The sequence below is a fragment of the Ursus americanus genome, chromosome 1, assembly GCF_024610735.1.
Source record: "Ursus americanus isolate L20-20 chromosome 1, mUrsAme1.1.p, whole genome shotgun sequence".
In the NCBI taxonomy this organism is placed as follows: Eukaryota; Metazoa; Chordata; class Mammalia; order Carnivora; family Ursidae; genus Ursus; species Ursus americanus.
The window spans coordinates 76,705,202-76,728,725 of NC_142127.1; the positions used below are offsets into that span (position 1 = coordinate 76,705,202).

General features: G+C 37.8%; 2 protein-coding genes across 3 annotated transcripts in view; both read right to left on the bottom strand.

Moving 5' to 3' along the window:
• Positions 1–17,347, bottom strand: part of LOC123798225 (ras-associated and pleckstrin homology domains-containing protein 1) — an 81,477-nt gene extending 64,130 nt beyond the window's left edge. Inside the window, exon 1 of one of the 2 annotated variants that reach the window (XM_045806537.2) lies at positions 17,174–17,347. The gene's annotated coding sequence lies outside the window, so the exon portion shown is untranslated. The remainder of the gene's footprint in view (positions 1–17,173) is intronic. The other variant, XM_045806538.2, reaches the window with a different exon arrangement.
• On the bottom strand, positions 195–16,977 carry LOC123798227 (polyubiquitin-like). Its single transcript, XM_087862925.1, has one exon. It carries the CDS (start codon positions 12,421–12,423, stop codon positions 12,109–12,111), a length of 315 nt encoding a protein of 104 aa, XP_087719051.1. The 5' UTR covers positions 12,424–16,977; the 3' UTR covers positions 195–12,108.
• Positions 17,348–23,524: the final 6,177 nt, after the last annotated feature.

The window sequence follows — 23,524 nt, forward strand, 5'->3', positions numbered from 1 at the left end:
ATAGGGATCTCAGAAGAAGAGAGAAAAGGGGACAGAACACGTATTTGAAGAAATAATAGCTGAAAACTTCCCAAATCTGGGGAAGGAAACAGATATCCATCCAGGTCCAAGAGACACAAAATTCCTCCCAAAATTCAACCCAAGGAGGTTCACACCAAGACACAGAGTAATTAAAATAGCAAAAAGTAGTGATTAAAAAAAAAAAAAAAGAATTTTAAAAGCAGCGAGAAGCAGACAGTTACATACAAGGGAACCCACATAAGGCTATCAGCTGATTTTTTTTTCAGCAGAAACTTTGCAAGCCAGAAGAGAGTGGCATGATATACTCAAAGTGGTGAAAGCAAAAACCTGCAACCAAGAATATTCTATCCAGCAAGGCTATCGTTCAGAATAGAAGGTGAGATAGAGTTGCCCAGATAAACAAAAGTTAAAGGAATCCACGACCATTAAGCAGCCCTACAAGAAATGTTATAGGGGACTCTTTGAGTGGAAAACCATAAATAGGAATAAGAAAAGTAGGAAGAACAAAAGCAGTAAAATAAGTATATTCCTAAAAATCGTCAAGGGATTCACAAAATAAAGATGTAAAGTATGATACCATATACCTAAATCGTGAGGGGAAGAGGAATAAAGAATGGGTTCAAATTTAAATGATCATCAACTTAATACAGACTGCTACATGCAGAAGATGTTACACACAAACCTAATACACAAATCAAAAACCAATAATACATAAAGAATAAAGAGAAAGAGATCCAAGTATATCACTAAAGAAAGCCAACAAACCATGAAAGAGAGCAAGAGAAGCATCAGAGAAAATCTATAGAAAAAACCACAAAACAAGTAACAAAATGGCAATAAATACATGTCTATAATTATCTTGAGCATAAATGGACGAAAAGCTCTAATCAAAAGAGACAGGGTGGGTATAAAACAAGACCTATCTATATGCCGCCTACAAGAGACTCATTTCAGACTGAAAGACACCTGCATTTTCAAAGTGAGGGGATGGAGAAACATTTATCATGCAAATGGATGTTAAAAGAAAGGTGGGGTAGCAATACTTATATCAGAAAAATAGACTTTAACACAAAGACTAACAAGATCAAAAAGGACACTATATAAAAGGGACACTCCAACAGGATGATATAACAACTGTGAATATTTATGCACCCAATATGGGAGTACACAAATACATAAAACAGTTAATCACAAACATAAAGGAAATAATTAACAGTAACAAAATAATAATAGGGGACTTCAACACCCCACTTACATCAATGGACAGATCATCCAAACAGAAAATCAACAAGGAAACAGTAGCTCTGAATGACACCCTGAACCAGATGGATTTAACATTAGAGCAGAAATAAATGATATAGAAACTAAAGAAACAGCAGAACAGATCAATGAAACCAGGAGCTGGTTTTCTGAAAAGATCAACAAAATTGATAAACCTCTAGCCACACTCATCAAAAAAAAAAAAAAAGAGAGAGAGAGGGAGGACCCAAATAAACAAAATAACTAAGAGGAGAAATAACAACCAACACCAACTGTACAAACAATTGTAAGAGACTATTAGGAAAATCTATATGCCAATAAATTGTACGACTTAGAAGAAATGGACCAATTCTTAGAAACATATAACCTACCAAAACTAAAGCAGGAAGAAATAGAAAATTCCACTAGGCCAATTATGAGTACGGAAATGCATTCAGTAATCAAAAAACTCCCAACAAACCAAAGTCTAGGACCAGACACCCTCACAGGCAAATTCTAGCAAACATTTAAAGAAGAGTTAATACCTATTCTTCTCAAACTATTCCAAGAACAAGAAGAGGAAAGAAAACTTCCAAATTCATTCCATGAGGGCAGTTTCAACCTGATACCAAAGCCAGATAAAGACACCACTGGGGGGGGGGGGGGCCACTACAGACCAATATCTCTCATGAATACAGATATAAAAATCCTCAAGAAAATATTAGCAAACCAAATCCAACAATACATTTTAAAAAATCACCTGCCACAATCAAGTGGGACTCATTTCCAGGATGCAAGGGTGGTTCAATATTTGCAAAAACAAAGTGATACATCTTTATCAATACGAGAAAGGATATAAATCATACGATCATTTCAACGGATACAGAAAAAGCATCTGACAAAGTATAACACCCCTTTATAATAAAAAAGCTCTGCAAAGTAGATCTAGAGAGAACACACCTCAACATAATAAAGGCCTTATATGAAAAGCCCACAGCCAACATCACACTCAATGGTGAAAAACTGAGAGCTTTTCACCTAAGGTCAGAAACAAGACAATGATGCACAGTCTCACCACTTTTATTGAACATATAACTGGATTCCTAGCTGCAGCAATTAGATAACATAAAAGGAAATTAAAAAAAAAGAAAAGAAAAAAAAGTCATCCAAACTAGTAAGGAAGAAGTAAAACTCTTAATATTTGTAGATGACATATAATATATACAGAAAAATCTAGACTCCACCAAAAAACTACTAGAACTGATAAATTAATTCAGTAAAGTTGCAGGATACAAAATCAATGTACAGAAATCTGTTGTATTCCTATACACTAATAACAAAGCAGTAGAAAGTGAAACTAACATCCCACTGTAAATGTACTGTATTCTGTACTGTACTGTATTCAGAAAGTTTCATCTTTCTGATGAAAGAAATTCAAGACAACACTAAGAAACGGAAAGACATTCCATACATTCAGGTTGGGAGAACAAATGTTGTTAAAATGTCTATACTACCCAAAGTAATCTACAGATTTACTGCAATTCCTATCAAAATACAAAAGCAATTTTCACAGAACTAGAACAAACAATTCTAAAATTTGTATTTAATCACAAAGGACCTCTAATAGCCAAAGCGCTCTTGAAAAAGAAAAAAAACTGGAGGTATCACAATCCAAGACTTCAAATTATATTATAAAGCAACAGTAATTAAAACAGTATGGTACTGGCATAAAAACACATAGATCAATGGAACAGAATAGAAAACCCAGTAATAAGCCTACAATTATATGGTCAATTAATTTTCGACAAAGCAGGAAAGAATATCCAATAGGAAAATGACTATCTCTTCAACAAGTGGTGTTGGAAAAACCAAACAGCTACATGCAAAAGAATGAAACCCGACCACTTTCTTACAACATACACAAAAATAAACTCAAAATGGATTAAAGACCTAAATGTGAGACCTGAAACCTGAAAGGAGAGCACAGACAGTAATTTTTCCGACATCAGCTGTAGCAACATCTTTCTAGATATGTCTCCTCAGGCAAGAGAAATAAAAGCAAAAATAAACTATCAGAACTTCATCAAAATGTAAAGTTTCTGCACAGTGAAGGAAACCATCAACAAAACTAAAACGCAACCTATGGAATGGGAGAAGATACTTGCAAATGACACCTGATAAAGGCCTAGTGTTCAAAATGTATAAGGAACTGATACAACTCAACACCCAAAAAACAATAACCCAATTAAAAAATGGGCAGAAGACATGAATAGACATTTCTCCAAAGACAACATCCAGATGGCCAACATACACATAAAAGATGCTCAACATCACTCATCATCAGGGAAATACAAAAGAAAACTACAATGAGATATCACCTCACACCAGCAGTATAGCTAAAATAAAAAATACAAGAAACAAGTGTTGGTGAGGATGTGGAGAAAAAGGAACCCTCTTGCACTACTGGTGGGAATACAAACTGTTGCAGCTACTGTAGAAAACAGTACGGAGTTTCCTCAAAAAATTAAAAATAGAACTATCCTATAAACCAGTAATCACACTACTGGGTATTTACCCAAAAAATACAAAAACACTAATTCAAAGAGATACATGCACCCTTATATTTATTGCAGCATCATTTACGATAGACAATCTGGAAGCAGTCTAAATGTCCACAGAATGATGAATGGATAAAGAAGAATGATGAATGGTATATACAAACAATGGAATATCATACAGCCATAAAAAGAATGAAATGTTGCCATTTGCAACAACATGGATAGAGCTAGCGAGTATAATCTTAAGCAAAATAAGTCAGAGAAAGCAAATACCATATGATCTCACTCTACGTGGAATTTAAGTAACAAAACAAACGAGGTGTTCCAAGTGAATTCTTAGGTTAAAAAGTTAGCTTTCCTTTTTGGTTAAAAATAAAGCCAGATTTGGGTTTCTCTAAAATAAAAAAATTTAAAAAAAAAAACCAATTTAGGATAGCTGTTACCTGCATGCTTCTCTCTCAGAAGAGCAGAAAGAACAAAGCTTAATTATTATTTGAGAATATTAACAATTCTAGGTTCAAGAAGAATTAACTCTCTACTTATTTGTACTAAAAAAAAAAAAAGTCATTTTCACCTAAGAAGATTACTACTTTTTAACAAGTAATAATACTGTTCATTCAACAAATGCTTTATGAAATACTATCATGAGTCGGGCACTGTGCTGATAAGTTACAGGAAATATAGCAAAGGGTTAAATATGGTTCCTGCCCTCAGGCAATTTTATTAAAATCTCTAACAATAGAACAGAACTTTTATGCCATTTATATTTTTTATTTTAAAATTAATGTACCTACACATTACAGTATTTTAAATCTGAGATGTTTTCATTTTACACACACACGCAAGGTGGCAGGGGAGGAGGGTTAAGACAAATTTTGTAAGAAGGATACATTCAACATTTCCAGAATGAATAATTTTTACTCTTTTGTCATAAGCATTCATCAAATAGCTGTTACAGCTGATACTATATTTTTACTTGACCATACATGATTACAAAAAATTAGATACGTTCTCCCAAAAAGCTTACTGGAAGTAAAATTAGTCATGGGTTCCATTAGCAAATAATCACCTAAATTATCTACATAGATGCCATAATGTAGAAGTTAATATATTTTAGGCAATTCTCCAGTATGACACAGTTTTATGGCTAGGACAGCTAATATATTTTTAGAGAAAATACTTTTACACCACTGTCAATAAACAAAACAACAATGCTGTTACTTAAAACTCCTTAAAAATTTTAGTTTGTAAATGTTGAAAACAGAGCTACCCTATAGTCCAGCAATTGCAATACTAGGTATTTATCCCAAAGATACAAATGTAGTGATCCAAAGGGGCACCTGCACCCCAATATTAATAACAGCAATGTCCACTATAGCCAAACTATGGAAAGAGCCCAGATGTCCATCGACAGATGAAGTGTACACTGCACACACACACACACACACACACACACACACACACACAATGGAATATTACTCAGCCATCAAAAAATGAAATCTTGCCATCTGCAACAATGTAGATGGAATTAGGGGGTATTATGCTAAATGAAATAAGTCAATCAGAGAAAGACAATTATATGATATCACTGATATGTGGAATTTAAGAAACAAAACAGAGGATCATAGGGGAAGGGAGGGAAAAATAAAACAAGATGAAATCTGAGAGGGACACAAACCATAAGAGACTCTTAATCATAGGAAACAAACTAAGGGTTGCTGGGGGTGCAGTGGGGCATGGGGTAACTGGGTGATGGACACTAAGGAGGGCATATGATCTAATGCACAGTGGGTGTTATATAAGACTGATGAATCACTAACTGATAAGACACAACACTTGATCTTAGCCAAAAGGCTGTGATAAAAAATTCATTTATTTTAAAATGAAGTTCAAAACACGAACAAAGATTGTGAACAAATATGTTCATCAAAGACAAATACGTTTTAAAAAACAAAATGCGGGAAAAATGGGGGGGAGGGCAATTAAATATCCTACAAGAAAAAAACAGTAAATTGGGGGTGTGTCTTATGTCTGTTCTGGGTTATAATGTAGGTGTTGTAAATTATTTACAAAGCATTTAATGCATGGGAAAATGCCAGTGGTGTAACTTTAAATGAAAGCAGCAAAACTAAATTGTGCATACAATAATGAGCTGTATAAATACACACACACAAAGATGAGAAAATATACCAAAAATTTTAAACTGTGGTCATTTCTGGGTGGTAGGAATATGTTTTATTCTTTTTTTCATCTCTAAATGTTGCATATTTGCATTATTATTATTATTATAAGGGGGAAAAAAGAGAAGGCAAAAGTACAAACTCAAAATCCTCTGGTAAAAACTTATGCCCCAATTAAACTGATAAGATTCTGCTTTACTTCTGATTCCAAAAGCACTGGACTATGTTAACAAAAACAAGCCTCTTTAAATATTAATATCTGCAACCATACAAGCCAAAAGAATTATTCCAATAACTATATAGCTGTAAATTTCTACTTTAATGTTTCTAAAGTTATATTTAATCTCCTCTATTTCTAGTACTGTCACAGCAAAATATATGAGCCCTTCATCTATGCATTAAGTTTATCATGTGGAAAATCTCCATACCAAATTTTAATTTATATCATAAAAATAAGCATGTGTAAATAACAATATAGCTGTAAGAAATAACACAAATAGGGCAGCATGCAATGTTCACATAAAATATTCCATGGCAACTGAAAAACAGAAAATACTGTTGAGAGAAATTAAAAACTAAATAAATGGGCAGATACACCATGTTAATGGACTGGAAAATGCAATACTGTTACACGTCAATTGTCCCCATATTGAACTAAGTATTCACTAAGTAACTAAGTATTCACTAAGTAATTATAACCTATATCTGACTGTAAAATTTAGATGGAAAAGCAATGAACTAGAACAGCCAAAAACAATCTGGTGAAAGACCTTGGGTTAAACCACCTGCCTTCAAGACTCACTATAAGGCTAAGTAATCAAGACAATGTAGTAATCACCAAAGAACTGAGAATTACATCAATGTAACAGAATGAACAGTCCAAATAGGCTCATTTGTATATTGTCAAATGATTTTCAACAAGGATGTCAAAGTACATAAGGAGGAAAGGAAAGTTTGGTTTTGTTTTTCTAGTTTTATTGAGATATAGTTGACAAATTAAAGTACAAAGTATTTTTTAACAAATGATGCTCGAACAGATATAAATACTGGGGGCAGGGGAGCCTTGACTTCTTCATCACACCATAAACAAAAATTAATCCAAAATGGATCACAGGCTGAAATGTAAAGGCTAAAATTATAAAGCTCATAGGAGAAAACATAAGAAGATACCTTTTGCAAATTTAGTGTAGGCAAAGATTTATCCTGACAGAAAATACTAAACCATAAAAGTAAAAACACTTTGATGAAGTCCAATATAAAAACTTCTGCTCTTTGAAAGGCACCATTAAAAAAATAAACAGGCAAGCCACAGACTAAGAGAAAATATTCACAAATATATCTGATAAAGATCTTGTATTGAGAATATATGAAGACTTGCTACAAATAAAAAATAAAAAAGGTAACCCAATGTTTAAAATAGGCAAAAGACTCGTACTCACTTCCGAAATGTCTAACATGAACCTGGAAAATTGCTCAACATTACCAGCAATCAGGAAAATGCAAATTAAAACTACAATGAGATACCACCACTACATATGCATTACAGCGGCAAGTACTGTTGTTGAATATATAAAGTGATACAACTTTGGGTAAGTTTGCCAGTTTCTTAAAAAATTAAAAATACACCTGCCCTATATAACCCAGCATGTCCTTAAAGGTATTTATCCAAGAGAAATAAAAACATATATTCATGAAGAGACTTGTACACAAATGTCATAGCAGCTTTATTTGTAAGAGCCAGAAATGGAAGCAGCCCAAATGCTATCAACAGGTGAATGGATAAACAAGCAACAATTTAGATGGAACAATCTAAAAATCATTATTCTGCTTGAAAATAAGCCAGATTACAGGAAAGGGAGAGATAAAGGAGTGGGGGGGGGGGGACAATGAATGATTCCATATATAAAATTCTAGTTGAGACAATCAACTAACACAAAGTTACAAAAAAGGCAAAATTTACCTGTGGTTGAAGTTGCTTCTAGGATGGGGAGAAGTAGAGACACTGGGGAAAGGTAAAGGATGGAGGCATGGGAAATGTTCTAATATGTCACTAAAAATATCAGAAAAAAATTCTGTCAAAAAAAATTCTGTCTAGTCTATCAAAACAGGTGAATAACTAAACTAAATGTTCAATGGGTACCTTTAATTCACCTTAAATAACTCCCAAAAGCATACTGCAAAATCCAAATTTAAGCTTCTGAAAAAAGCCAGAATTTCAATTGTGGTCTAGAATAAATTTTATTTGGGTCCCACTTTGCTGAAACTTATCTATTTTTCTTCCACGAACATCACCTTCCAATTAGTAAGAGAATGAGAATGTCTTGCCCTGAGTGATTTATTTTTAAGATGACTTCATATAAGAATATTATACTCTATAAAATGGAACTTAATCTGAAAGACTCATTAACAATAGCAATTCAGTAAAATTGTACAGTGATTTCCAAAATGGAGGTGATTGTACCCCAGGAGATATGAGTGATGATCTACAGGATATAAGAATATATTAGTAGTTTTTATATTTAATCTGTACTATAATAACATATATATTTTAAGTATAACATAATGTAATATGTTATAGAATATATAGGTTTCCCTAACACACAAAATGACACTGGTATCTTCTTATGGCCACTTGTCAGACAATCACACATCACATAAAGTAACAAAGTATTCTGGTACTAAGCAATTCTAAGTATTCTGAGGAGAAAGTGATAGTATTTGCTAGGTTCTTTTTCCATAATGAAATAAAGAACCTACCTTTTTTGGAAGCTGCTACAAGAGACAGGTGTTCCAGAGAAGATACAGTTTCAACAGTAAATTATTTCCTTATTAGAAACAATATCTTATGGGAGTGCCTGGATGGCTCATCAGTTAAGCGTTGGACTCTTGATTTTGACTCAGGTCATGATCTGAGTTGTGCAATCAAGCCCTATGTCAGGCTCCATGCTGGGTGTGGAACCTGCTGGAGATTCTCTCCCTCTGCACACCCCCCACCGCATCCCTCTCTTAAAAAAAAAAACAAAAACGAAACAATCTTTTATGGAAAAAGTATATTATATAATCCTTCATGAAGCAGCTATTTTGACCTCAACAAAACAAAGTTGGGGGCGGGGAAGGAAGGTTTAATTTCAAAAGCAACCACTGAAGCAAAAGAGAAGGTGAAGTAAGAAGAATGCCAAGTGTTACAATATTCTATTGATGTAGTTGAGGAGTGATCATAGCATTTTGTACCAAACAGGTTTATTGGTTGTTTCATGGCAAAGCATTTAAAAAGAGGTGTCAAAAAGTTAAGCATTTATCTTTTACAAAAAGAAGAGTCTAAATTTGCTGACTTTCTGTAGTGACTATTAGTAGTATGTTACCTAGCCATTGCTTTTAAAAACAAAACCAAAAAATTAATTGGTACCTTAAAAATAAGTGAGGTATTTTAAAACTTGGTAAGAAAAAAACTGTATTCCAAAAGAAAACAATGTGTGTCATCTTGAAACACTGTACCTGATCAGCACTCTAAAAACAGAGAAACCATTTTTTAACTCTTTAAATGCTTTCCAAACACAGTTTTCTATGGATTCAGAACACATTTATTAAAAATATATAAATACAGGTGTGCCTGAGTGGCTCAGTTGGTTAAGTGGCTGCCTTGGGCTCAGGTCATGATCCCAGCGTCCTGGGATAGAGCTCTGCATCATGTTCCCTGCTTCTCCCTCTCCCACTCCCCCTGCTTGTGCTCTTTCAAATAATAAAATCTTAAAAAATACACACACACACAAACAGCAAATCCTCGCATTGGTTTGCACAGGAAAAGCAAACCTTACTAGCCAAATCTGCAAAATTGATGGATGGAAATTAAACAATGAGTGTCTCCATTAACAAAGCATAACCAAATATGTACTTACTCTTTTTGAGTGTATGTCCCTATATGAGCTGCCTTTTAGTTAAGACAAACATTAAAATCAAGTACCAAATTAAACAGATCTAAGATCGAGACTTTGGAATTTCTGTATTTCCAAGTAGTAAACCCAAGATTTTTCAAACATAATGTAGCATATTCATTGCTCCTGCTTTAAAAAATATTTCTTTAAGTATTTAGAGTAAACAAAAAAGTTTTTGAGCCATTACTAACATTTATAAAGTACTCTATTCACAGATAAGGGGATCACTGATTCCCTTCACTAGTCTCTAAAGTCATTTGTTGAAATATAAAATAAGCCAAAGAAGCAAAGAAAGAATTATTCTTTATAAATAAATAACATTATTAGATTTTAGTGAATGCTTTCAGACATAATACCAACTGTAAATAATTCTTTAAATAACAGTTTTCATTAAAACCTTTTTATTGAATTTCTATTCTATTTAAGGGACTAAGAGGTATTTCAAATGAAGAAAGGTCCAATACTCCAAAATTCAGGGAGGTTTAAGACAGTACACAATTATCTACAACACAAGGCAAATCAAGTAGAGTCTAGAGAAATGAAGAAGAAAGGAATTAATTCTGCTTGGTGTCTAACAGCTTCACAAAGGAGGTGTATAAAGGCTTTCAAAGGGTAAGGGGGATTCTGACTGGAAAAATTAGGGAGAACAAAGCATGACTGAGAACCATGGATAGAGGCATGTACAAGTTGGGATACATAAAGAATATACTGTATTTTCAAGTCACATTATTAGTTGTTTTGCTGTCCTGACTTAGCTAACCCTTTTCTTCACATATCAAACTTAGTAAGATCCTTTTAAAGGTGTTTTCCAAAAAAGCATCTAATTCGTAAGTACGGTTACAAAACTGATTTACTGCAGTTCTACAATATTTGGGCCTACTTAATATGTTTACAGTTCTAACTTTCTCCAGATTCACCATTCTTCACTAGGCAGCTTAAATTTTAAGTGTCACATAATGATAAGACATCAATTATGAACCTCCCAACCTGGCTTTTCTTCTCATGTAAAGGGATGGCTTACTTGTCCCTTCTTTTCCAAACCTAATCTCTTCACTTGTTTTGAAATCCCAATACCTTGTGCTTCTTCTTGGATTCTGCTCCCCTGACTACATTCTCTACTGATTCCTTCTATCCCACACTTAAACTGGCATTCTGTTTTGGAGGGGAGAATACCTAGCTGTTTGACTTCTCCATTACATCTAGCTCTGTCTAAAGCAGAGAAACAATATGTTTTAATAATTATAAATATTTATTAATATTTTATTAATAGCAAAATATATACTGTTTTAAAAGCCAGTTTGTAAATCAAGAATCATTTACTTTAAGACATCTGCCCTAACATGTGGTAAATTGTATCTTAAAGTAACAGCAGTAAGAGCATGGGATGAAGCTTTAGAGGAGGTTTAATCTGGGGGTTTTCTAGTATTTCCCGACAAAACTTTCCCAGACGAAATCTTTTTTTTTTTTTTTTTTTTTTAAGATTTTATTTGTCAGAGAAAAAGAGAGAGAGCACACAAGCAGGGGGAGCTGCAGGCAGAGGGAGAAGCAGGCTCCCTGCTGAGCAAGGAGCCCAATGTGGGACTCGATCCCAGGACCCTGAGATCATGACCTGAGCTGAAAGGAGACGTTTAACCAACTGAGCCACCCAGGCATCCCCCAAATGAAATCTTTATACCGCAGCTCAAATATGTAAAACTGAAAAAAGTGCTGCTAATACTATTTTATGTTCAAATATATTAATGTATTACCAACTCAAAGAGACAAATTAAGGATTAAGTATGTCAGTTACAAGTCTTATAACAATCTAAGCAATTCATTTATTACTATAAAGTTTTGTTTTGATTTCACCTATATAAGCAGTTCCAAGTAGGTCGTAGCTTTTGTTCTGTTTTGGTAGCCGCTTTTGTAGTCTCAGGATATGCTTCAATTAAATTTATTCAAAAATTTTTTAAACTACGAATTTTTTTCTTTCAAAATTGTCTTGAATGTGTTATGGTTTTCAATGTGTGTGTGTGCTTTAACCATGCAACAAAATCTTTAGTAACATTTTGAACAGCTATTGAAAAAACCAGTGATTCAGCTATTACTGAAACTGGTAATTTCTAAGCTTAATTGGGACAAATGGCTGGAGTGCAAAGTAATGCCATCATTGGGCACTATGAATTAAAGACTTAAGAATTAACAGCCACCCCTCAGATGGAGAATCAGGTGCAGAGTTGACCCTTTCTGGATAATGTGATCAGAAAGACTGATGCCATCTTCCAGCTGCTTGCCTGCAAAGATGAGCCTCTGCTGGTCAGGGGTGATGCCTTCTTTATCTTGGATCTTAGCCTTCACATTCTTGATGGTGTTACTGGGTTCCACCTCCAGAGCGATAGTCTTGCTGATCAGGGTCTTCACAAAGATCTGCATACCACCCCTCAGATGCAGCACCTGGTCGGTGCAGGGTTGACTCTTTCTGGATACTGAAATCAGAAAGTGTGTGGCAGCCATCTTCCAGTTGCTTGCCTGCAAAGATGAGCCTTTTCTGTTGTGTGTGGCACAGAGTAATGCCCTCTCTATCCTGGATCTTGGCCTTCACATTTTTGATGGTGTAACTAGGCTCCATCTCCAGGGTGATGGTCTTGACAGTCAAGGTCTTCACGAAGATTTGCATTTTAACCTACTAGCAAATGCAAGGACACTGAATCCAATCATGTGGATCTACACCAACACAGACACCCATCAATGCCAAATGCTTCTGAACTAAAATTTTTTATATATGTACATGAGAGTGCCAAGACCATTCACTGGAGAAAGAACAGTCCTCTCAACAAATGGTGCTGATAAACTGGATACCAACATGTGAAAGGATGAAGGTGGACCCTTACGTAACACCATACATAATATTAACTCAAAATGGATTAAAGACCTAAACACAAGAGATTAAACTATAAAATTGTTAGAAAAAACTATAGGGGAAAAGCTTCACGACATTGGATTTGGCAACAATTTCTTGGACATGGCACCAAAAGCATAAGCAGCAAAAGAAAAATAAAGTGGACGTCATTAAAATGAAAAAGTTCTATACATCAAAAGATACCATCAACAGAATAAAAATGTCTCCCATGGAAATGGGAGACAGTATTTATATATCATGGATCTGATATGTACTTAATATCCAGAATATATAAGGTATTCCTACAACCCGATTTTAAAAATGGGCCAAGGACTTGAACAGACATTTCCACCAAAACAACAACAACCACCACCACTAAATGGTCAATAAGCACTTGAAAAGATGCTCAATATCACTAATCATCAGAAAAATGTAAATCAAAACCACCATGATATGCCACTTCACTCATTAGGATGGCTATTATAAAACAAAACAAAATAAAACCCAGAAAACAGCAAGTGTTGCTGAAGATGTGGAGAAACTGGAACCCTTGTGCATTGCTTCTAGAGTGTAAAATGCTGCAGCTGCTGTGGAAAACAGTATGGTGGTTCCTCAAAAATCAAACAGAATTACCATATGATCCAGCAAGACCACTTCTGGGTATATACTCAAAAGAACTGAACGCAGGGACTCATACAGGTATGTGTATGACAATGTTTAGAGCAGCAATTACTTACAATAGCCAAAAGGTGGAAACAGCAAACATCTATCTACAGATGGATAGTAAACTGTGATATATACACACAATAGAATATTATTCAGCCTTAAAAAAAGGAATGAAATTCTGATTCATGCTACAACATGATGAACTTTGAAGGCATTATGCTAAGTGAAACAAGCCAAATACCAAAGAACAAATATTGCATGATTCCACTTATATGAAGTCTAGTATAGTCCAATTCATAAAAACAGGAAGTAGAAAAGTGATTACCAGGGGCCAGAAGGGGAGGCGGCGCAGAGGTATTATTTAATGAGTAATTTCAGGTTGGGATGATGAAAAAGTTCTGAAGATAGTGATGATTGTTGCACAACTTTGTGAATGTACTTAATACCACTGAAATGTACACTTAAAAATAATTAAAATGGTAAATTTCATGTTGTATATTTTACAATAAAAAAAACCTTGTGTGTGCTATTTATTTTATTATGGTGGCAATATAAAAATGTGGTTAAGAATACAAGCTTAAGAATTATGCTGCCTGGTTTCAAACCCAGCTCTGTCACTTTATAGCTCTGTAATCCGTGCCTGTCTGCTCAGACAGTAACACAACCTACCTCTGGCAAGAATTAAATAAATGTTACATGTAAAGCATTTAAAACAGGGCATGTCATTTAGTAGTCACGTTTAATTACTATAGGCTTAAAATACATTTTTAATGAGACTGAAGTGAAACATCTATAGAACCTTGAAGCTCCTCCTCAAAATTCCAGAGTTCAGTAACTTACAAACTGAAAATCAGTGATCTAATCTAAATTTCTCATTTTACAGGTAAAGGAATTGAGAATCCAAGATAAGAGATTTGCCTGAGGTCACATATCTTGTTTTGCTAATATTAATTTTCCTAAGAGTTTGGGATGAACAGTACTAATGTTGACACTGAACTACTTCAGAACCAAGACAAAGCCATGAGATTCTACAGAATCTATGAATAGTGTGAAATCATCCACCATGCTAATCTTATTTTTTGTTAATTTTTTTGGGGGGGGGGAGAGAGAGAATCTTTTTTTTTTTTTTTTTAAGATTTTATTTATTTATTTGACACGGAGACAGCCAGTGAGACAGAGACAAGCAGGGGGAGTGGGAGAGGAAGAAGTAGGCCCCCAGCAGAGGAGCCCAATGTGGGGCTCGATCCCAGAACGCCGGGATCACGCCCTGAGCCGAAGGCAGATGCCCAACGACTGAGCCACCCAGGCGCCCTGAGAGAGAGAGAGAGAGAGAGAGAGTGAGAGAGAGAGAGGGAGAATATCTTAAGCAGGCTCCATGCCCAGCGTGGAGCCCGATCTCACAACCCTACGATCATGACCTGAGCTGAAATCATGAGTCGGACACTTAACTGACTGAGCCACCCAGGTGCCCCCCACCATGCTAATCTAACAATACAGTAATTATGTATGGGGTAAAAACCAAACAACAGCAAAACCAAAAGAAAAGTCATTCTAATCATCCTCAAAGACATGGTTAAAAACACTTCTTCGGAGAATAAAGTGCTAAAATATTAGTAAAAACAAATTATATTGACCCAGAGTTTGAGGCACACTACTCCACTCCTTTTAGTCAGTTACCATCATATAATCTTAATGAGACCTCTGAATCTGAAAAATCAGCTGCTTTTTTCTACCAAATAGAGCTAATATTCACCATGAGAAGACATCTACAAATAATTCTTTATTAAATTCAAACAGAAGACAGCAGCAGTCCAAATAACACAAAATGTCTAATCAAAAAAATCATGTATTAAAGCTTTGTAGACATTTTGGTACTTACTTGAATAGGACTAGATCTGGTTTCTGGGAAATTCACAACACAAAAAGCAAAATAACAGAGACAATCTTTGAAGGTCAGACTCAACAACAGCTAAAAAGCTTTTGAGCGTCTCTATTTTGCCCTTCCTCCATTGGTCTTACTCCTCAATTGGGCTCTCAAAGGATAGTATCACCACCTCTGATTGGAATGTCTTCCCCATCTACATCAGTTGAAATCCTATCCCTCCTTTTTTTTTTAATCCCACCCATTCTTGAAGGTTCCACTTATATCCCACAGCTTCCATGAATTTCCCCCTTGTGCTCCCAATCTACAATTAATCTCTCCTCTTTGCTCCCCTATTTGGTAACTTTACTTCAACATTTTAATATGTAATGTATTGCATTACAATTACCTACCTTAACTTCTTCCCCCACCTTACCAGCAGGAAAATCCCAAGAGCAGTAGGCTAGGGAAGAAAGGAATCAACGTTTGCTAACACCTCAGAACCTTGAAAGGTGCCAGGCATTTTGCATACATTATCTCATTTAATCTGTTTGACAACCACCCGGGGGGGTAAACAGGCGGTGTTATTCCCATTTCACTGATAGAAAAGTACTGTTGAGAGTTAATAGCTTAGCCGTCACACTGCCAGCCAATTCCAGGGTTTAGGGAGCCTCTAGTTTGCCTGGCTTCGAAGAGCTCTTTTCACCACTCCGTGCTGCAGGTCTTGTCCATTCTGTGTCCCCCACTCTAACAGACAGCAGGTATTTCATAAAGATTCGCCGAATTTAATATTTCTATGAGCCCACTACCACCCTTTTAAAAACCCGTTCACGCCCTATCTCTAGCCCGTTACCTTTACGGTTCCTATACAGCAGATTTTACATACACACAGGCAGCTCTCCACATCTCCGAGAGAAATGCTGCAGACACATCACCCTTTTTGGGAGGTGAAGTGAAGAATCTTTCAATTCTCCCAGATTTCCCCAACGGTTCTTCCCACAGAATATAAACCCCCCCACACACGAGACATTTGACACGACGCTTATACCCTTCCAAAAAGCTCTTAATTCATACTAAGCAACGCCTTCGTGCTTAGAAGCAGTTAAGGCTTATGCGGTTCCCAGCTCACACTGTGGGGACACCCTAAGACGCGGTCTGAATAAGAAAACCACAGCTTCCAGACTGTCCTAAAATGAAGGCATTCTAACACGATTACACTGCCTCCCTCTCCTCCTCACCCCCCACCCCCATGAATTGCAGTTTGGATTTCCGGCGGGAATGCACACAGACACACCAAGATGAGAGGGGGCTCAAAAGCAAGGGAGCAATTACTTAGCCTGCTTAATTAGAAAGAAGACGCAGAAGGCGCCCCGCATTTCTAGATCTCTGCACTGAACTCATTTATGAAAGGTGGGGGGCACCGAAGCCCGACGAATCCCAGACACCGAATCACTGGTTTCTGCGGCTAATCCGGGAGAGTCCTTTCCTCCTCGCGGTCCCGGGCCACCAGCACCCGGTGCCGGGTCCAAGCCCAACCGCACCCTCCCCAGGCGGTCCTGTATCTCATTGTCTCCCTCCGTCGCTGCCCCCCGCGCCGCAGGGGGGTGGGGAGCCCTGGCCCCACCGACCCCTACCTACCCGCCACCGCCTCGCTGGGCGTGGTCCAACGAGCCCGGCCCCGGCCCGGCAGCGACCCCGCCCCAGGCTCGGCCGCCCGCACCGCGCCCGGATGGCGGAGCCGGGCGCCGGGAAAATGGAGGCAGGAGCCGCGGCAGCGCCTCACAGTCCGCGCCCGGTCGGCCTCTCCGCCCGCCTCGAGAGCGAGGCTGAGCACTCACCGCGGCAGCTACTCGATCCTCCAGCGGCCCGGGGCTGGGCAGCCGCCGCTCCCGCCGCCGCCGCCTCCTCAGGCGCGGCGCTCCTTCCTGGGAGACGCCGTGAGCGCCCGCAGCTCCCGCGCCGCGCGCACCGTGACTGACTGACTGACCGACCGACCGGGCGGCGGCGGCGGGGGCGGGGCGGGAGCGCGCAGCGGGCGGGGCGGCCGCAGCGCCCAGCGGTGGCCGATCCGAGTGCGGCCGCGTCCGGCCGAGACGCAGAAGGCGGAGCTGAGGGCCGGGCGGCGGACAGGCGGACCGACTCGCGCCCGGCCGCTAGCTGCCCCCGCCTGCCGCCAACCACTCACTTCCGGCGCAGGCGGCCGCGCCCGCCCCTCCCGGGCGTCCGCCCCCCGCTCGCGCCCCCCGCCCGCGCCCCCTTGCCCTCCCTGCTCACCCTCCCTGCAGGCGCGGGACCGCACCCAGACCGGGCTGGCGCGGTGCTCCGCCTTTCCTCCGCGCGCGCCTGTGAACCGCCTCCAGGAACCAGTGAATCAGAGAATGAATGAGCGAGGAAGGAAAATCCCGGTGCTGTCCCATCCCCTGCTCGCCTTTCGTTGGAAGAAGGCCCAGTGGCCTCTGTCCCAGGGCCGTGGGACTCACTGAAGCATCGAGCAGATCTGTCAAGGACTTGTATGCATGCACCTATATGTCATCCACGTATTCAAAGACCCCAGCAGCACATCAGATGTCTTAGGCGCTTAAGAGACCATTGTCGTTGCAGTCCGTGAGGACTTTTTTTTTTTTTTAGGAAAACCCATTTTGGCCGACAACTCTCCGTATTTTCATGCACTATGTTGAGAAGCTTTTAGAAATTGGACATTTCCGTTATCTTTAATTACTTTTTACTTTTGAAATTTGCTTATTTTGCGTTCTTAATTTCTGTCACCCCTTTACTGAAATTGTTTAGGTATAAGGTTTTTCTGATACAGCTTATTTTGAAGCAGGCTTGACTTGGTCAGACTTCTAAATTTTAATCTTAAGTTTTTATATCTTCATTTTGACCTTCTAAAGTTGATCAAAGGAAAAAATATAATTCAATCATTTTCGCCTGGCTCCATGCAAAGCAAGTTTGTTGACAGCATTAAAACAACTGACCAATTGGAAGTGTGACCTGGGATTAGTTGCAGTGAACATTCCTTTATCATGTCTTCTCATTGGCTTGCTAAGAAAGAGTATCTGCAAGTCGAATTTTCACACATAAAGAATTGACTGTACATTTCTGACACCTGGGCTCCCTTTCTAAGAACCAGAGTGTTCATTTTTCTGTCCTGGGGCCCTATCCTGGTGTGGTTAATTACACCCCCCCCCTTTTTTTTTCAGATATTCTTGAGGACTTTCAAATGGTTCCAATCTTTTTGCGCAGTCTGTTCCAAACTGGCACACAATCCGTTTCAAACTGGTATTTAGAACAGTTACTAGCGGCATTTCACTCCTGAGATATTTGTACTTTGGAAACATAACTGCACTTTTGGATTTAAATTTTGTAGGTGCTTTAATATTCTTGTGTAGAATATTGCAATCTCATAAATGAAGATGGTGCTGCTGACCAATTCCTTGCCTTCTGTTCCTTTCTTGTGGAATTCATCATTTGTTACCTCTAATTATAATTATTTCAGTAAGTTATGATCTTCCCTAATGAATGTAATACAACAGTTTACTTATTCTTATATCTTCCATAATACTAGCATGGTACCTTTTACAGTAAATATTTTTAAATTAACAAATGCAAACATTTGGATAAGTGATAATTCATGCATATCTGTCTATAGCCTTTCATCCCACTTCCCTCATGACCAGGTTTATTGAGATTATACACACCTGAGTGCCAGACCTAATAAATCTCTATTGTCATCAAATGCTATTACCAGGCTGAGTGATACTATACAAGGAAGATACTCCTCTCATTGAACTTCTTTTAAAAAAATAGATCATCGAGTGTTTTTAGATAGCTTTTAGTCAACTATCTTTCCTCCCAGAGCTTAGGTTGGTCAAGGTTAATAAGAAAGAAAAACAAAACAAAAGTCACTTTCAGCCATTGAGGAAAGTAAGCAAGTTCTCATCATTTCCTTTAAACCATGAAACCATTCATTCATTGGACAAGGGTTTATTGAGTTCTAACTAAGGCCTAGGAATACAAAGGCAAGAAAGACATGGCAAGGTTGTTCCTGCCCTCAAAAAGTACATAGTCTAGTGGGTAAAGAATGCAAAGAAGTCACTATTGCAGAGTTCATTCGCAGATCAAGAAAGCCTTCCAGTGGAGGGGATTCTTGTTTTTGTTTTTAAGATTTTATTTTTTTTATTTTAGAGAAAGAGAGAGAGAGCGCGCAGGTGGGTGCGGGAGCAGAGGGAGTGGGAGAAAGAGAATTCCAAGCAGACTACCTGCTGGGCGTGAACCCTGATGGATCATGACCTGAGCCAAAATCAAGAGTCCACTGCTTAACCAACTGAGTCACCCAGGTGCCACTGGAGGGGATTCTTGAACTGAATGTTCAGTGACAGGGAGGAGCTAACCTGATGAGGAAGGAGGGAACTGGCGTTTCAGACAAAGGCAACAATACCTATGCAGGCATGGAGGTACCAAACAGCACAATGCTTTAGAGGCTCTGCAGGCAGTTCCATTTTGTCAGGACAGGCACCGAAAAGGGTCAAAGAGGTGGGAGGAAAAGGTAGAAGGGCTTCTTCAAAAAGGGGGTGGTGGGTGGGGCTCCTGTACTAAACCAAGGAGTTTGAACTTGATACTCTAGGAAATATTAATAAATAATAAAATCTTTGGAGATTTTAAGCCCCAGAACAAGTGAGTTTGTGTTTTGGAAACCAGAGAGACCAGACTGGGGCAGGAGTAAATTAGGAGGTGGTGGCAACAACTGGGATGAAATATGCTGCAGGTGAAGTGGGCAGGAGGGACTAGATGGGAGAAATAGTAAGGAGGTGGACTCCACAGGATTTGATGTATAGTTGCATATGAGGGAATGAATAAGGAGAAGAGAGCTAAGATAACCCTCAGGATTTTGTTTTGGGAGACAGACTGGAACGTTGTGGTCATCTCTGTGAAGGAGAGATCCCAGAAGGAGGAGCAGGTTTCAGGGATAGGCTGAACCCGTAGGAGAAAGAGTAGTACCATAAATCAAGGCATATCAAAGGATCTTAGACCATCATTTCCCAAAAGTGTGTTGTTTGGAACTCTAGTAGATATGATCCCCAAACGTAAAGTTTACCTTTAATCGAATAAGTGAAAAATGCTAGGCTAACCAAAATTAAGTGGGTTCCTAAACTAGAGTGGTTTTAATATGTTAATGTTCACTGTGAATTTCTAAGAGACACATATTATATGCAGCATTTCCCAACTGTATTCAACCTTGAACTGCTTTTTTTAAGTGGCAGATCTCATAAAACATGTGTTCCACGGAACGCACTTTGGGAAATGCTGACCTAAGCGAGATTTTTGGTTTATAGTAAAGAAAACTATAGCCCCAAGAGAAGGGACTTGCCTAAAGTTAAATAACCATTATTAGAAGACGTCGGACTAGAATCCACATCTTCTGACCCCACTCACATGCTCTTTCTACTACATAATGCTTTATGAGCTACAAACTCATTCTAGTACTTTCAGCAAATCATAGAGAGAAAAATGTTATAAAAGGATTATGGGATATATCCTTTTAATTGAGGTTTCAAATCAGTAATTTCTGAAGCTATGCTAATTTTTAATGATTACCACTTTACATAAGGTGAAAAGATTTGTACATTGGAAAAGTGGGGCCAATTATTACCTTAGTATGATCTTTCTGATAATTTAGCAGGAGCCTCGTAAAATTAAATCACCTAACTAAATAGGACATCCATCTAGTCGCCCTAACCCTGAGATATCTTTAAATGAAACAAACTTTCAGGAATGGATAAAAACATAAAAACTCTCCCCAGAAATTTTAGTGTTGACTTTTTCCCCTTTCATGTTGAAGGAAGGACAGGTTCTAAAATGTACTGAGACTATGAAAATCCATACCAGGTTTTGGCTTCCTCTCTAGCACAATTCCCCTGATTCTGAAGACTCTAATAGCTAATGGATGGGAAGATTTTCATATCCTAAATTCATAGTCCTTTTCCCCCAGGGGAGAAGTTTTAGTACTTCCTATTCTTAGAAAAATGAGACAATTTGTTTGTTCCCAAGAGACTTCTTGGGACAATAGAACATTTTCTTTTTAAGAGTAGCTTTTATACACGTTACCTTTGATACTAGTCATCACTGTCTTATGTTTCAGTAATTCAAAGTATTTATTTCATTTCTAGATGGCTATATTCATTTTTAGTAGGCACACCAAGGACAATCTCATGTAGTATAAATATGTTGAGTGAATGAATAATTATTTACTTAAAAAAATCTGTAGTCATAAGTAGTGAAAAGAACAGTACTTATTTATCAATTTATCAAAACTATCTTTAGTGTCCACTGTGTCTCCAGCTCTGTTGAATCATTTTAAGGAGTAGTAGAGAAATACAAGAAATAGTCTCTGATTTTAAAAAATGATCTTACCCATTCTTGGAAAAGATGGAAAAAAAACACACTCTTACATCCTGCAGATGGAAATATAAATTGTTACAACCTTTTTCTGGAGGGCAGTTTAGCAAGAGACATTAAAATACCTTAAACTGCATATATCTTTGATCAAGTAATTTCTCTTCTATGAATTTATTCTAAGAAGTAAAAACAAAATATTAGCTAGGATATTGTGGGATGATGGCAAATAACTGGAAATTCCCTAAATGTCCAGCAATGATATTAAGAAAATGATGATTTCTAGAAGAATAGTTATTACTATGAAAAGATATGTGCAATGTGTTGATCAATACAAAATTACAAACATGTACAATATGAACTCATGAAAAAAAATATTACATAGGAAAAATCTAGAAGAGACTATAAGAAGGCAAAAATGTTTATTGTAGACTGGTATGATTATGGTATTTTCTTTTACTTCTTTGTCTTTTAATGAATTTGTATTCTCTAATTGGCAATTAAAATGAATGAACTGAGTTAATATTTATGAAGATAAATAAATCTCTAAAGATGTTAAGGAAAATAACACAGAGAGCATATATTATTTAATAGAAAATAAAGTTAATTTTAATTTAGAAAGGGATCTCTGCATTCAAGAAACTGTTAGTGACACAAGAACATACAAAATAATCAGAGAACATACTCAGTTCTAATACAGACTATAAATACAAATGGGAGTTAAGAGAAGAAAGAAATTGAAGCAGGTTAAGATGACTTCATGGAAGAAGTGAAATTTAGGTTGCACTTGGAATCTGAATGCGAAGGGGAGAAACAGGGTCAGGGACAGTAACATAAGGTGAGGCAAGAGCCTCCCATGGCCCATATTAGACACATCCGACCCCTCTCAGTTGAACATTAACAACTGCAGAACACTTGATCTTTGCCTGTAAAAGTATGTCTGTTTCTTGCCTACAAGTGGGATTTACACGTCCTATGTAATATAAATATGTAGTAAAGAGAGTATTACATATATTTTTATAACTTTTATTAGGTTTTTTTTTATGAGTAGCCCTTTTGGGGGGGCATATTATCTGCAAAATCTGTAGAACTGGTAATTTCCAGATATTTATTTGGAACAAACACCAGCTATTATGCAAGAACAGTTATCACAACCTGCACTCTTATGAATGTCCTGACGTCCACAATCAGACCACATATGAACTCAACCAATCAGAACTCAGCAATCCTCTGATTAAGCACATGTTACAGAGTGCTACTTAGGAGCCAGCTTTCAAGCTCAATAACTAAATTAGTGGTAGTAATATTAGCTACACACACTAATTGAAAGAGTGACTTTAGTGGTTTGTGCTTAATAATAAACTGTAAAGACTATGTCCATCTCAAAAATGTCTGCAATGGGAAAGCACAGGGCAGAACATGAACCTCCATCAAGTATCCCTTTAGTGCGGGTTATTGCCAGGTCTAGAGTTGCCACTGTAAACAGGGAAAAACATGCCAGATGGGGGGATGGTTCAGGCAGGAGGAGGACGCAGTTCAGCCCATGACAGCTGCCCAGTAAACATTAGTTGAATCGAAGGGACTCCATCCAAGGTGAGAAATCAAGGCTGAAGAAGTAAATAAATACAGACACACCTGGTGGCCATAATGATTGGAAACATAGTAATTAAAGACTGGGGGCGGGGGAATGCCTGGGTGGCTTAATCGGTTAAGCATCTGCCTTTGGCTCAGGTCATGATCCCAGGGTCCTTCGATCCAGCCCCCCATCGGGCTCCCTGCTCAGCAGGAGTGTGCTT

Coding starts and splice junctions, on each gene's coding strand:
- LOC123798227 (XM_087862925.1), bottom strand. CDS start 12,423: ATGGCTGCCACACACTTTCTGATTTCAGTATCCAGAAAGAGTCAACCC.